Here is a 13,068-nt window from a genome sequence, read left to right as displayed (position 1 = left end):
TGTTCCAGTTTAACTTAGATATTCTTTTTAATTAAATGATAAAGCATAAAGTTGAAATGAGAGAAAACTCATTATGACATTGTTACTGTATTGAAAAGAAATAGTGTTTTTCATGTTTTCTGCTCAATACATGATTTAATTACCTTTCCTTTAAAACACAGTGTTTCTGTGATACAACGTATATATAAACCTGCATTTTAAGATCTCAAAAAGTGATGAAATTTTGATAGATGCAAGTAATAGAATAGTGATCAATAACAAGAATTGCATTGAATGGTATAACGTAGTAATCAAGATTGATGGCAATTTTTTTTTTGTATACATTCTTACTAATGCGAACCCATATCGTAGTATGTTGACAGGATTTCCGAAATATCAATTGGTATCAAATCATTGGGTTAATAAATTTGTTTGTGTATTTATTTATCTATTGTATATACATTTGTTTTTCAAATACAGAATAATTGTATTTGTTGTAGCAGAAGATATGTATATTTCTTCAAGTTTTGCTCTCTTTTCAGAAAGGACAAAGTCCTTTGGATATAGCGGTTGCAAAAAAAGACGCTGTGGTTATTGAATTACTTTGTAGTTTTGGATCATCAGTTACAATTGATGATTGGGCACTTGTAGGTGTTAATGTTGATATTCTTAACAAAGAGGACCAGAAAATAATGAGAACATTGATAAACCAACTAGAACGAGAAGCCGAGATTAATTACGGGTATTTTTAATAAGCAACACTTTGCAAGTGAATATAGCTAACTTTTGTAATTGAAAAATCAAATCATCAAGTCTTAACTTTTATACAAACATCACTTACACGATTTTTAATGAATAAGACAAAGTTTAATTTTAATTCTTTTTACAGACTGACTGTATTATCTTAAATTCGAAATAAGTATTATCAATTTTAACTATTATCAAAAACATGTACATAAAATATTAAGCAGGTCGAGTGTTTTGTAAGTTTATTGTTATGAGTCTGCCAACTGATGTAACGTTCACGTCTTTGTTTTGTCTTAAAAAAAAATATTTCAAAACAACCATAGCATTATATTAACTTGTGTACATTATCTTGGGTGTGACTGAGGTGTGTGCTTTTTTTTTGCTCTCAACATAATTGGATCTGTTCAGTATAAACATGTCATGATTTATAAAATATGGTAACACGTCAATAATATGAAAATATGTTTGAATAGATGTTGTTTCGCAATTAGAAGATCAAAGTATTTTTTTGTTTTTTTTGTAGCAACAATGTTTTTGAAGTCCGCTATGTTAATCCTACTGAAGATATTTCAATATGCACAGACATCACACTGAATATGGACAATATAATTAACAGCTTTTTCTTATATTGTTCGAAAGTTATTCCAGAACACATTGATTCCGCCATGCATCTGGGTTCTGAAGACCGAATTTTTAGCGATGTTTATGAAATCAAAACATGGGGTGATACTCCAAATCATTTAAATTTGCAGATTTCTGTGTTAGGATTTGTTAAAAAAAATCAGCTTGTGCTTATATTGCCATTGGAAGGTTCTGTAGAAGGCAATATCACTGGCCAGGCATTTACAGAGGGAGATTACGGAGAAGAGGTTAGTTGTTCTTATGACCAGTTGTACAAGACCTACGGGTTTACTCTTCCTTTCGTCATTGGGATTATATAGGTATACTACTATCAAAATAATAGTTGTCAAAACGGTGTAGTATTCTATAAAAGGTTCGATATGAAGTTTGTTCACGGTTTTTCGCTATCTTTAATGTGTCCTCAAGTGCCCCCTCTAAAATCAAATCGCTTACGGGTTAGATACCTCTTGTGCTATAATAATATTTGTCATTTTGAGGGTTCAGGGTTAAATTAGTGCTGCACATTGTTCGAACCGATGCAACAAGATTTATGTTTTCTGGATAGAATTAATGATTATATAAATTGACTTTTCAGATGTATCAAACTTAATTTGGTACAGTACCTTATTTATCAATGTAAAATCAATACATTAAAAAAATCATTCAAATATCCTTATTTCATATATTACCACGAGAAAGTTGGGACAATAAGCGCAATTCATTTCCTATATGGGGTAATGGTAACCTTTTCTTCAACACAAAGATTGTTTGTTTACAAACAACTTTTGAGTTCCTCAATTTGAGGTGCATTAGGGATATTAACACTATTATCAAACTGCATAATACGTATATGTTTGAGCAGACATAACTTTAAAAGACTTAGCTTGATCCTGCAAAAAACATGCATGAATGATATTTCAGATCATATATACCATGTATAGCTCACTATGTCTTTGTATGTAACTGAAACATATAAAAAGTTAATGGCAAGCACATTAGAAATGTCTATTGTTTTGTGCGAACACTCTTACTTATTTAGTTCTTTGAAAGCTGTCGTTACTGATCACTTATTATGGGTTTTCTCATTGTCTCTACTGCTCTGGACTGTTCTGTATTTGTAGTTTTCTTTTCTTTTCGCGTTAACTTGGTAAGTTTCAAGGGGCACATAAATATAGCATGGGTAACATTATTTTACAAAATGCATATAATCAAATGTATTTTAATCTTGACAAATTGACAAAACCAATGTTTCCTATATAACAGACCTGATTCAGGTCTCAAATCAATGTATCATAAATTGTTTGGTTGAGTGCAATCGATTTACACAGATATATTCATTTATTGTCAATAAATGTTTGTTTAATCATGCATTTATATGCGAATAATCTCTTTTTTTCAGTATACGAAATTCGATATCAAAATTGACCTAACAAGAATGAAGACGGCCAAGTTCGTTATATTATCACAGCTTCGGCAGGAAGAGTTTGACGTTACGCATGAAGCAGTCAAAATTATTCCGCAATCAGAAAGTAGTGCAGAAATAAACATACCTGAGGGAGCTTTTAAGTCACCAGGAAAATTAATGCTTAATGTAGGATATCTATACAATAATTAAAACATATTTCTATTGTACCATTTGATTTTTGGTATTATTCTAAATTGTAAACAAGTAAATCACATGTATCTGTGTATCGTTCATCTATTCATTATTAAAATTGTTTCTTAAAGTTTTTTATTTATTTTTTAAAGTACTGATTGGTTTCTTCAACTTTGAAAATAACACACTGTTAGTGTAAGAACATGATGTTAAATGCTCAATGTTGTGTATAGTTTTCAGTAGAACAGATACATGAAATATATGATAAAACAATTTGTGTATGATCTGTTATTATATTCTCAAAAATATCCAATTAATTAAACGATGACAACGCATACATTTTTGTTTAAGGTAGCTGATACAAATGACTGGAATGGTGAGGAAACGGTCTTATTTACCAATGTCCTAGATTTAACAATGCAAAATAATGTTCAGCCAAGCAAACCGGTAAATATGAAACTTCAACTGCATTCACTGACTGTATCAGTTAATGATTTCATAATAATAGCCTCACATACAGATATTCCAGAATCAGAGAAAGATTGGGAAATATGTTCAACAAATATTAAAATTGAAGGGAATACAGTTTCTTTCTCGGCAGAACATTTTACACGGTAGGTTTTTCTTTTAAATATTTTGATGATTTGCATTTTTGTAATGTAAAGAACAAGCTAATGTAAACATAACTGAGACATCATTTAAGTTAAATTTCATAAACCTGCAGACTAGTCAATATAACAGTCAGTGTAGATGTTGTCTAAGGGATGGATACATGTAAATATTTATCTAAAGTTACAATTATGACGATTTCTGATTTCGTCTTTGGCAACATATGTGTTACTTGTTGAAGACGTGTTTTTCGTCAAACTATATGCATTCTCATTATAATTTACTGATCTCCTCTTCTTGATGAATTGTTTTTATTCTTATGATGCTGAACGTAGCAACATATTTGTAGGAACATTGATAAGAAGCGTGCATTATCCTTAAACTTCACATTCCGCTAGATAACAGGCGGAAACCCAGTTGAAATAGAACAAAAGAATCAAAATTCTTTGTTAGAGAAGGCAATAAAAGCTTATTGTAATGTTTACTATAATAACAAAAAATTTAAAACATAATAGAAACAAAAGAAATATCAGTTTTCGGCTAAATTACGAAGTATTTTATCATAAAAACACCATTTGCATAAGTTTTCAATGTATTTATTACATTATAAAGCAGAACAATTAGATATCAAGTCGACGACATGGGTGTCTATTAAGTTGGATTAAAAATGCATAACCTCTGATTAAAAAAAAATACCACGGACGGAGAACATATCAATCTATTTGTTCCTCAATTTTCGTTTTTGCCCTTCCATTATGTGACTCAGAAAAAATTCAAAAAAAATCGGTAACAATTGCATCGAAAAGAGAAAATAGAGTGCACCTTTTTATTCTAGGGCGTGTTTGAGTTGAATATTGTGTCTTGAAAACGTATAAAGCAAGAGTATCTGATACATCATTTGGCTTCAGATTCTATAATTTTATATATCAAGGCTACATGTTAACTTTATAACATCTGAATTCACAGTACTAAAAAAATGAAATATATAGGTCAAGTGAAATACCTTTGTAATGAATCACAGAAACAGAGTACGTGTGTTCGAATAGCAAATTTTTACTAAAAGTAATTGACGACAGACTTCTAAGTTGGATGTTAAAAATGCATATCTTCGAAAAACATTTTCTGTGTGAGATAATAAGGGTTAATTGTCTTCAACAACTGAATTTTTTTAGTCTGCCCTTCCACGAAATATTTAATTAGAATTTTTTTAAATGTTTATGAATTTTCGAAAATTCTACTTGACAACAGATCAGACAATAATTTTAAGTTGACTGAATGCAGACAAGTACATTGACTGATGGTCATTAGCTAGTAGATACATTATTCTTTTAAAATACAACTGGCATATAAGGATCGCAATGGTGCTATGTGGATAAATTTATCGGTTTTTGAGCTAAATTGGCAGCGCGTCGTCCCTACAATGGCCTCCAGTTTTACGATTGTAAAAATGAATTTTGACGAAATAGAAACCTGACTGATAAATTTTGCCATCTCACTAGATAATCAAAAGTTTGGTGATTATGATGAACGCATCTATCCCATCGAACTTGAAATATAGGATAAAATTAAGTCTGCCTCATATCAGGACTTACATCTATGAAAGACGGGTGTGTTCTTATTGTCATAGCCCCAACCCCATTTTCTTTTTGATGATGTGCACTACCTAATTCATTTTATCACCGTTGTGTATTTAAACGTGCAGCATGACTGGTCGGCACGTGGAGCAGCATCCGTTTACCCTCTGGAGCACCTGAATTCACCCTAAAGTGTATTCTAAAAGGGTTCGTTGTTCTTTGTGTGCGTGCTTTTGTGGTTTTGTTATTCAAAAATGCGATGTTGGTTTTTTTTTTCAAGTGACAGTCCTGTATCTATCCTACATTTTAAGTTTTCTTTTTGGCATATCATTTTCGATAAGAAAAGGGGATGTGGTATGATTGTCAATCCGACAACTATCCACAAGAGACCAAATAACACAGGAATTGTTAACTATAGGTCACCGTACGGCCTTCGACAATGAGTGATTCCCGGAAACATAGTCAGCTATTGAAGGTTTGTTTTTAGGTAAGTTGGTCCCTTGAGCGCGTTAATTCGATATTCTAACCTCTGATCCAGTTATCGTTCAGTTAGTATCATTATTGCGTTGTTTCCATAGGCTTAACTAATAAATGGATATATTTTGAATCTTAATTTGTAACAAAAGTGTTCCTGTTCTATGTAATGTACCAACGAGTATACTTGTTCATTTTTCATATTGAATTATTTTCAATTGAAATTAGCTTTGCTGTTGGACTAAAGAAAAATTTCAAGAAAAGTGCAGAATCCGCAACATTGGCTGTTCTTCATTACAGACCAACAGAAATATTTGCATGTCTTAAAAATGAGACAGATGATAAATTCACCTTAATAGTCGAAATTGCATTGAAACATTTTGGGAAAAAGAGAAGGAAATATTGGAGACAAAAAGGCTTCAGAATACAGACAATAGAATACAGAGACGGTATAATTCAAGATGGTGAAAAGCTAAAGGTATTATTTGTTCTATTTAGTAGATTATTGAATTGCGATTGAATTGCCTGGTACAGTGTAACGTATTTCTTAGTCTATGAAATACAATATAAAGATATCTTATATCGATATTTTATAACACAATGTATGTTGGGAAACATACACCTTTTAATCTAGAACATTCTTTTTATGTTTCTTTCTTTCCCAAGTATTCCTTATTTATATACAGACACACAAAATATATCATATCTACGAAGGAGATAAAGTTCCAACTCGTGGTGTTTCAATGACACTTTGGTGCTACTGAATCGTTCTCTGATATCATCAAGATGCTTTTCTTATCGAAAAAGTGTATGTATCCAAATTTTTATAAGGCGTTTACATTTACAAATTACTTCAGGTTGTCTATTTAACTCGGAAATTAGACATTTCAATATTGTGTTTATCAATATCGATTTTGTTAGTATAATCAATAAATTTAAACCTTTGAGGTTATATTGTAATTCATTTATAAACAAAACGGTCTTATATCCCGATAATATTTGTATTATCATTCATTATAATTAAGTGTCTTTTGTTTTCGTCTTAGATTTCTTTCGAAGGAAATTTTCAGATAGACACTATAAGAAGTTCAAAGGAACACATCATATTCAACAATAACAAGAAAAGGAACTATCGCACATTTCACTTTATTTCTGACCAAAAAGAACCACCAATAGGTGACGTCATAATATTCAGGACTACGAAAATAATCGTAGAACAATCAGTTGTTGATACATTACAAAACAAACCTAAACCTAGATTTTGTCGTGGTTTATGTAACAACGCTGTTGAAGTGGCAATTTCTAGAAAAGTAGTGATTGAAAATGGTTTAGAGGATCTGGTCAGATTACCAGTCAATGGACAACTGTTCGGTAGTATTTTATTTATATTTATTTATTTATGTAAGTGTGAATGTGTGTGTGTGTGTGTGTATGTGTGTGTGTTAACATTAAACAAATCAGATACATACACAGAAAGTTGAATAATGTACATAACGTCATCCAAATACTATTATCATTTATGTACACTTATATTCGAAATGTCTAAGAAAATCATAACGTTTGGATTGTTTGTTTAATTGACTCATAGTGAATGCTTTGCCTTTTCATCATATTAACAAGTGATTGAAAACAATTGTAAACAAACAATATACTCGCCCTTTCTTTAACAACTGATACAATAGATTGAATAGTTGTTGCTACTTCAAAAAAAAAAAAAACACTGACAGAACTGTAATCATAATCAGCAGTTTCTTCCATTCGATATTATATATTCAAACTATCAATGCACAAATATTCAATGAGGTAGTTCATAAGGGAATGGTATTAATGATTGTGTATAGTTTGTCAATACTGTATTTAATATAACTAAGCAATGTTTTTTTGTGTTATTTGAACATATTGGTGATAAACAAAAATTGTTTCATATAATTTTTACAATTAGAGCATATGACATATTTTAGATGAAAATCAAGATGTTGGTGTAGATATAGACGATCCACAGTGTAAGTTAATCTGTAGTTTATTTTGATGTAAATGAACTCGAGTGTAAAAGGCGACATGTTATTTGTTAAAAGACTTTTATCTAAAGTTAAAATGATGAATTTTTGTTTGACTAAACGTTAACGTGTAATTGACATTAAAAAGATTGTTATGGGTTATAAATAAAAGCGCAATTGTTGTCTGCAATTCCCAATTTAATAGTCAAAGAATAGTGTGATGGAGCTGTTATCAAGTGTAGTCCATCTTTAACAAACACTGATACCGTTTTAAATCAAGGCCTTTTAAAGTAAAGGGCTGACGCTTACTTTTAAAGGCCTTGATTTAAAAAACCTGTTGTTAAACTATGCAGAACTTAAAAAAAATTAGACTGATTACAAAGATATATAAAGAATTTTAAAGTTTTAAGGTTATTTTCTAGCATGGGATTATTTATTCAATTGTATTTTAAACAACAATACATTCACGTTTCCTTTTTTAGTCAGATTACCAGTCGATGGACAACTGTTCAGTAGTATTTTATTTATATTTATTTACTTATGTAAGTGTGAATGTGTGAATGTGTGAATGTGTGTGAGTGTGTGTGTGATAACATTAAAAAAACCAGATACATACACAGAAAGGTGAACAATGAACATAACGTCATCCAAATACTATTATCATTTATGTACACTTATATATGAAATGTCTAAGAAAATGATAACGTTTGGATTGTTTGTTTAATTGACTCATAGTGAATGCTTTGCCTTTTTGTCATATTAACAAGTGATTTAAAAAAATTATAAACAAACAATATACTCGCCCTTTCTTTAGCAACTGATACAATAGATTGAATAGTTGGTGCTACTTCAAACAGAAACACTGACATAACTGTTATCATAATCAGCAGTTTCTTCCATTCGATATTATATATTCAAACTATCAATACACAAATATTCAATGAGGTAGTCCATAAAGGAATGGTATTAATGATTGTGTATAGTTTGTAAATACTGTATTTGATATAACTAAGCAATGTTTTTTTTTAATCTGAACATATTGGTGAAAAAAAAAATTGTTTCATATAATTATTCAATTATAGCATATGATAAATTTTAGATGAAAATCAGGATGTTGGTGTAGATATAGATGATCCACAGTGTAAGTTTATCTGTAGTGTATTTTATTGTAAATGAACTCGAGTGTAAAAGGCGACAAGTAATTTGATAAAAGAAATGTTATCTACAGTAAATATGATGAATTTTTAATTGACTAAACGTTAACGTGTAACTGACATTAAAAGATTGTTATGGATAATGAATAAAAGTGCAATTGTTGTCTGGAATTCTACCGATAAAAAAGGAAAAAAATGAAGGAATCTTTTATCTGACAAACTCTTTTTAGTGTGAGACAAAGATATCAATATAATCAAATCTGTATTTAATAGTCAAATAATATTGTTATGGAACTGTTACCAAATCTAGTCTATCTTTAGCAATCACTTATTCAGATTTAAATAAAGGCTTTTCAAAGTAAGGGACTGACGCCTACTTTTAAAGGCTATCATTCAAAACACCTGTTGTGATGCTATGCAAAACTTAAAAAAAAAAAACTGTTAACAAAGATACATTAACAATTATAAAGTTTTATGGATATTTTTCTAGCATATGATTATTTATTCAATTGTATTTTAAACAACAATACATTTTGTGCGCCTGTCTTAAGTCGGGAGCCTCTGGCCTTTGTTAGTCTTGTATCGTTTTTAATTTTAGTTTCTTGTGTATAATTTGGAGTTTAGTATGGCTTCCATTATCACTGAACTAGTATACATATTTGTTAAGGGGCCAGCTGAAGGACGCCTCCGGGTGCGGGAGTTTATCGCTACATTGAAGACCCATTGGTGGTCTTCGGCTGTTGTCTCTTCTATGGTCAGGTTGTTGTCTCTTTGACACATTCCCCATTTCCATTCTCAATTTTATTTTCGTTTTGTTTTTTGTTTCTTCGTTAACTATACAATGCAATACATGTTTGAGTTGTGGTTAGTCTTACTCTTGAAATTGATATCAAATGAAAGGAATTTGATTGGTTTTTTTTGTTGTTGTTGCAAATACTGTATAATTTTAAATCTATCTTGACGTAAATCTTTAGCAATTAACTTTTTTTTCATATTTAAGGTACAATTCCTGTTCTAAGAAAAGCATCATTATTCAGACTCGCAAAACAGCTCAGTGAAGATGAGTGTTACAAACTTGGAGTACAGTTAAATATTTCAGAGAAAAAACTATCGAGCATAGAGTCAAAACCGGAATTTAAAACTGCAATGTTTGAAATATGGAGACCTTTACGGCCTAATGAAACTTTAGTTTTTAATCTAGTTAAAGCACTTAAAAAGATTGACAAATGCAATGAAGCCGATGCCGTACAAGTGGCTTTTGCAGACAATGTTGAATTTAAACCTGAACTATTAGACCATTAAATGACAAAACATTGAAAACATATAAGGCGTATATCATATTCAGGTTGTATTATTAGAAGCTTCATGTATATAACATAAATGTTATCAAGCTATTACTTTTCTACTATACAAACGCAGGAGTATAATATATATGTTCCCGTATGTTTCAGTTTCGACTTTTTCGGGTAAAACGTTTTAGTTTTCTTTCGCCATCATAATTAGAAGGGATTCCTATTTTGTTAACGTTGTTTTGAATATAGTTGAGTCAAGAATTTAATTTCAAATAGAAAAGAAAATTTTGAAAAGGAACAAAGATGAAATTGTCAAAATGCATTTCGTAAATTGTTGAAAGGTTTTCAACTAACAGACGTCTTTCTATTCAGGTATTTATACATGTGCGAATGAATTGCCATAATAACAATTTCATATTAATATTTTGAACCCTTAACTTTCAAAAAATGCTTCTCCGTCAAAATACAATGATCATATCAGAATAACTCACAAATATGAAACGAAGGTAATGTAATAACCTTGACACTTGTAACTTTGACCGTCTTTAACGACTAAACACATATTGAACAAAGTCTTCATTTGACCAAAGCTGAAATGAAAATAAGCAAACCGTCCAATAATTATAAATTACATTTATAATATAAATTACATGCTAGCATCTGTTCCGGGAACACAGTTATCGTCCTTAAATTTTCGGTGTCCACGAATATAGTCCCTAGTGTGGACAGTGTGTTACTGTTTTTATACCCCTTCCAAATGTATTTCTTCAGGGTTAATGCCTCAAATAGCAATTAGGGGGATAAAATTTACACTGTAAAAAAAATTGGGTCATGAACTTTAAAGTAAAGCAGTGATTTGGTCAAGATAAAAAAGGTTAAATATTAGCATTAAGGCAGTTGTCAAAACATTTCAAGACCCCCATAACATAAATCATCAAATTGTCTATATTTTGAGTTAGAGCTGATGAAGTTTTCTATAGTTTTGGTATAATTTGTCTAAAAAGTATTACAATACACAGTAAACACGTTATTGAGAAACGTAGTTGGGATTTTTTAATTCATATTTAGTGTCTAAAAGAAATGCACTACGATATAACTGTGTGCATTGACTATCTCATATTTTTAAAGAAAAAAATATATATCAGGTACACACGAGACCAACAATGTGCAGTGTGATACATGTTAAACGTTTTAGAAATAAAGTAGAACTTACAGTATCAGTTGTCTAAAGCAAATTTGCCTTTGGCACTATGCTTAATTTATCAACTATAAATGTTCAGACAAGTTGCATTAGTAAGCATGTTTAAATTATACAAAACAAACACATTGGATTTGGGAAGGAAAGGAATAATTATTAGGTCAAAGGCAAATTTAAATTGTTTAAACAGCGTTAACTTCAGAGAAAAAAGTTAAATTGTGAAATTTGAAAAGTTTAATATATACCAAGTAAATACTGTTTTGAATATTTTACGTATAAACATATAATTTTCAAAAGCAAAATTTATTTGCGTATCACTCAAAAAATATCATTAAATATTTGCAGTCTGCAATCAACCAATATAATTCATACATCTATTGATGTACTAGGCAAAGCTTATATAATATTGATATATGCAATTTATACATCTGTTATTATGTTGGCTATACAATTTTGACATTTAATATTCATATCCAAAACATACTAATATTACTATTGTGTAATAATGCTTCAATATAAAGGTTTTATTTTTAAAGTTTTTATGACAAAATATCAGCTTATAATCTAATTTTGTAAATAAAATATTGATATCTTTTTTATGCAGAACATACATTCTGTACAAATAAACGTACAGTAATATCAACATCGTCTGCATTTGGTTATATATAGAACGCTTCAACTCGTTAGTTGCAGTTATGGTTTTCCGTTGTTTTGGACAGAAAAATGCACAACATGACTTATTGCACGACATCTCCAAAATATTCTGACTTTAGAGCTATGTAAAAAATAAAAAAGAAAGTATTGATAAATGACTTGATATAAAACTATATATTCCTCAGTGTCAAACAAAGGTACGACACATAGTCGTTATGGACTTTTAAATGCATCAATAATTATCAAAAATACACGTATGCAAGGACCTTTAAATAAACAGAAATATATTTTTTTTTAAAAACTGATATTATAATTATATTGACTTTTGTATCGACGAATTTGATAAACGATTGAATACTCTTTCAAATCAAGTTTTAAATAGTAACACAAAAGAAAAAAAGAACAGAGTTACAGCAGTTATTTACTGAACGGAATTGACGTCAATACGTGTGGGTCGATGCCACTGCTAGTGGACGTTTCGTCCCCGAGGGTACCACAAGCCCAGTAGTCAGCACTTCGGTGTTGACATGAATATCAATTATGTGGTCATTTTATAAATTTCCTGTTTGCAAAAGTCTGAATTTTTCGAAATACTAAGGATTTTTCTTATCCCAGGCATAGATTACCTCAGCCGTATTTGGCACAACTTTTTGGAATTCTGGGTCCTCAATACTCTTCAGCTTTGTACTTGTTTGTGTTAATAATTATTTTAATCTGTGCGTCACTTATGAGTCTTAAGTAGACGAAACGCGCGTCTGGCGTATAATCCTGGTACCTTTGATAACTATTATCTCAATGGTAAGTAATTTTAGCATTTCCACATGTACAATATGTTAGATTTTAAATACACGGAAACATTTTTTTAAAAGCGATTGTTGCTTACGGTTTTATATTCCAATATATACAGATTTCAACAACATCATCAATATAAAAATAAAAAATAATTAGAATATAAATTACATTTCCTTCATAAAGTAGATTGTGCATACTCCCTAAATATGTTTGACGTTTTATGTAAGTGTAATGTACCGATACAAAAAAAAACAACGATCACAAATGTGTTTCGCTGCGATTCAAAAATATGTTAAAGTAAGAAAACAATGCATAATGGTAAAATTTCCATTTAACAGATTTGTATTACGTGCACTTTCGTTAACAGTTCACAATGAAAG

The 13,068-nt window shown here is 30.2% G+C and overlaps 1 protein-coding gene across 3 annotated transcripts in view; it reads left to right on the top strand.

Moving 5' to 3' along the window:
* Nucleotides 1-10,133, top strand: part of LOC127712592 (uncharacterized) — a 384,379-nt gene extending 374,246 nt beyond the window's left edge. Inside the window, exons 10-12 of one of the 3 annotated variants that reach the window (XM_052219104.1) lie at nucleotides 7,563-7,604; nucleotides 8,698-8,739; nucleotides 9,753-10,133. In XM_052219104.1, the coding sequence (XP_052075064.1) occupies nucleotides 7,563-7,604; nucleotides 8,698-8,739; nucleotides 9,753-10,054 (386 nt within the window). In that variant the 3' untranslated portion in view covers nucleotides 10,055-10,133. The remainder of the gene's footprint in view (nucleotides 1-7,562; nucleotides 7,605-8,697; nucleotides 8,740-9,752) is intronic. The other 2 variants (XM_052219107.1, XM_052219106.1) reach the window with 2 other exon arrangements.
* The last annotated feature ends 2,935 nt before the right edge of the window (nucleotides 10,134-13,068 follow it).

This window comes from Mytilus californianus, unplaced genomic scaffold (assembly GCF_021869535.1).
Source record: "Mytilus californianus isolate M0D057914Y unplaced genomic scaffold, xbMytCali1.0.p SCAF_8, whole genome shotgun sequence".
In the NCBI taxonomy this organism is placed as follows: domain Eukaryota; kingdom Metazoa; phylum Mollusca; class Bivalvia; order Mytilida; family Mytilidae; genus Mytilus; species Mytilus californianus.
The sequence above is the reverse complement of the archived record's forward strand: the minus strand, read 5'-3'. Positions and strand labels throughout refer to the sequence as shown.